The sequence below is a fragment of the Jatropha curcas genome, chromosome 6 (genome assembly GCF_041381405.1).
Source record: "Jatropha curcas cultivar XTBG-Jc1 chromosome 6, XTBG_Jcur_1.0, whole genome shotgun sequence".
Taxonomy (NCBI): domain Eukaryota; kingdom Viridiplantae; phylum Streptophyta; class Magnoliopsida; order Malpighiales; family Euphorbiaceae; genus Jatropha; species Jatropha curcas.
In genome coordinates, this window is record NC_143156.1 from 19530839 (window position 1) to 19533699 (window position 2861).

The window sequence follows — 2861 nt, forward strand, 5'->3', positions numbered from 1 at the left end:
CAAATGCAGGTAGGCCCATAGACTTTCCACAAGCAGCGTTCATGTCTAAAGATGGAAGCGGGTACCTGCTCATATCCAAACTTGAACTTATTTTATGTACATTGTTTACTAATAATGGATAAAATATACGTGGCTACCCACGAGTGAAATCATTTATTACTAATAATGGAAAAAATATCGGCAAGTACCAAATAACCAAACTCATTTAATATGGCAGGTAATACAAAACGGTACTCAGAGACCTATGCTTGTACCCTATCCCTAATAACTACTTGTATCTTTACTAAACGGATTGAAACGGAAGTACCTTAAAATATGGCCCACTTCCATCCCTATTTCATTTCCATTACCTAACACGTTTGAAATTATAAAAAAATATTTAAATCCTGCAATAAAAATATTAACTACATAAATTCAACAAAATCAAAAAGCTGTAAGCCAAATTAGCAAATTACATAAAACCTAATTGAGTTTGTTACCAATAAACTCCTTCATTAGTCCTGCCTTATAAAATAAGGGAAGCAATTACCTACATTCAGTGTATGAGCCCACCTCATACATCAAATCAATCAAAAACAAGATTTTAGTTGTAACGAAAGTATTTCTGACCATCCACTTAGACCACCCATACAACCGGTGTATGCAAAAAATTCACATTTAAATTTAAATATCTTCAATGTGGAAGACCAAATAACAAGAACGGCCAATAAGTAAGCATGAGAAATGGCAGATAATTCACAACACCAACAAAAATGCAAAAGGTGCAAGCATGAACTATGAGTCTCAGATGATTAAACGATTAGAGAAACATCAGTTTAGAAGAAAAACAACCGCATACAAAAAGGTTATGTTTATCACAGTTCCTGAGACATTAGCAAGATCAACACTATACAAGATCATATTTCACAAGACTTGAAGTCACATTTATTTCTGAATGATTGTTTCCACATCAAGATGGTCCTTGCCAAGTGTAGATGATGAATTCAACACTTATGGCTTATCTTCAGTTTTCTGTTGAAAGAGAAAACAGTTAAGCAACAGAACTGAAGTGCCAAACCACGGAGCTGAATCGCAAAATTTAATCACCTAGAGCTGAACTTTTCCCCATATTTAGTAAAATGGCTTCAGGTGCACAAACGAATAATGTGTCAAACAAACAAAAAAAGAAGACAGCAGATATATTCACTACATAGACATCCTTGTTTGACCAACTTCCACTCAACATCAGAAGTCAAACTTACATGACAAGAATAGTAATCCTACGACACCAATAACCAACTGCTGAACTAACATATAAGGCAATCAATTAGGACCTACAATCAACTTGGACTTCAAATGCTTCGGCAACAAGGAACATTGACTTGAAACATTAAGTATTGATACCCATTTTCAAAAAAGAGAGGCTCAAATATATTTTAGAGCAGCAATCACTTAACTGTATGAAATAAGAACCAAAAAAAAAAAAAAAAGATTTTTCTTAGGAAAAAAGTCCATATAAAATGGTTACTTCAAAATTTTCTAAGATGAAAATTTTTTCAATATCAATAATGTAGAACCTATTGATGCATGTTTAATTACAAATCCTTAGCTACCCACTTGCTCATATTATAAACCACGAAAAAGAAAACACTAAAGAAGCATGTCAGTCCAAATGAAGGATTGCAGCAAATTACTTACAATAGTATTTAGTTTGCCAGATGGCTTTTTAATTCAAGAAGGGAAAAACAGAAAGTCAGAATAGCTCAAAAACTTCAATGGCAACATTTTCTGCCCGAAAGAATGCGCAAAGATGCACATAACAATTGAGAGATTAACTCAATCAACTAATTCTCAATCTTGAGGGTCTATCAAAATTCGTTAGATGCTGATAAAGTCAATATTCTTATCTACAGGATTGGCTATGTTTTAAGAGTTATTAAAGTAGAAAGATTCCTCTTTAGAAACTCTGTATTTTTTTAATACAGTTGAAACAAAGCCTACTAGTGCAAGAGAAATTTAGAACAATGAATTAACAGAAATCAGTTCGTACCTTTTCAGCACTCTCCTTCTCTTTGGCTGCCTTCTCTTTCTCAGCCTTCTGTTTCAGCTTTTCCAACCTCTCCCTCTCCATTTTCTTTGCAGAAAAGTTCAAAAATCATCAAATAATTTGAATGAATCACTATAATCACTTTAGAGGAAGAAGAGAAGAAGAAAAGAAACCTGGATGTAGACGTTCTCAGCAGCACGTTCCTCTTCGCTCAAGACACGGCCCTTGCCGTCGCTGAAGTAGCGAGTTGCTCCGCGAGTTGACTCCATGGAGCGAGTAATTCCGAGTCGGCTAATTGCCAATCTGGTTGCCATTTGGAAATAGACGAGTAAACAATGCTTCGTCTTTTTCTTTGTTGACACGAAATATAAATGGTTATGGAAAGCCCTAGATGCTTGGTTTCGGCTTTTAAAGTGGGCAAAAGCGGATTCGGGTCAGCTTGCAATCCGGAGTTGCATTTCGGGTCTGGGAGATCAGGTGAATCTGGAAAGCGATGTATGTTCAAAACAGCGCAGGAATTGCTGAGTGGATTTGTCTGATTAGTAACACATTGGATATATAAACTACTCGGCCCAAAAAATAGTCAATTTTTAAATTTCACAAGATTAAATTATTATAGTTAAAAGAATAATTTTGTTCATATAAGTTTTTTATAATGCCTATCTTAAATGATAAATTAGTAATTATTATACTGAAATAATAAATAAAAATTAATGAAAATTATTAAAAATAAGATAAAATTTAATAAGAGTACGATAGACTATTTAAAGATTAACTAAAAAAGTGAACGATATTTTGGAATAAATTTAAAAAAAAAAATAAACTATCTTTTTAA

The 2861-nt window shown here is 33.5% G+C and overlaps 1 protein-coding gene across 2 annotated transcripts; it reads right to left on the reverse strand.

The window, feature by feature from the left end:
- Nucleotides 1-762: 762 nt before the first annotated feature.
- On the reverse strand, nt 763-2420 carry LOC105628872 (F1F0-ATPase inhibitor protein). Of its 2 annotated transcripts, none has more exons than XM_012210350.4 (3): nt 2200-2418; nt 2030-2113; nt 763-1011 (listed from the first exon to the last, which is right to left on the reverse strand). In XM_012210350.4, the coding sequence occupies exons 1-3, from the start codon at nt 2338-2340 to the stop codon at nt 991-993; spliced, it is 246 nt and encodes an 81-aa protein (XP_012065740.1). In that variant the 5' UTR covers nt 2341-2418; the 3' UTR covers nt 763-990. The 2 variants fall into 2 exon arrangements, with proteins under 2 accessions (XP_012065740.1, XP_012065741.1); XM_012210351.4 differs by having other exon boundaries at nt 1008-1122; nt 2200-2420.
- Nucleotides 2421-2861: the final 441 nt, after the last annotated feature.

Bases quoted from the DNA above. Each gene is read 5' to 3' on its own strand.
- LOC105628872 (XM_012210350.4), bottom strand. From the start codon at position 2,340: ATGGCAACCAGATTGGCAATTAGCCGACTCGGAATTACTCGCTCCATG. The intron at 2,114-2,199 runs GTTTCTTTTCTT...TTTTCTGCAAAG, and splicing joins CTGAGAACGTCTACATCCAG to AAAATGGAGAGGGAGAGGTT. The intron at 1,012-2,029 runs GTACGAACTGAT...CTCTTTCAACAG, and splicing joins AGAAGGAGAGTGCTGAAAAG to AAAACTGAAGATAAGCCATA.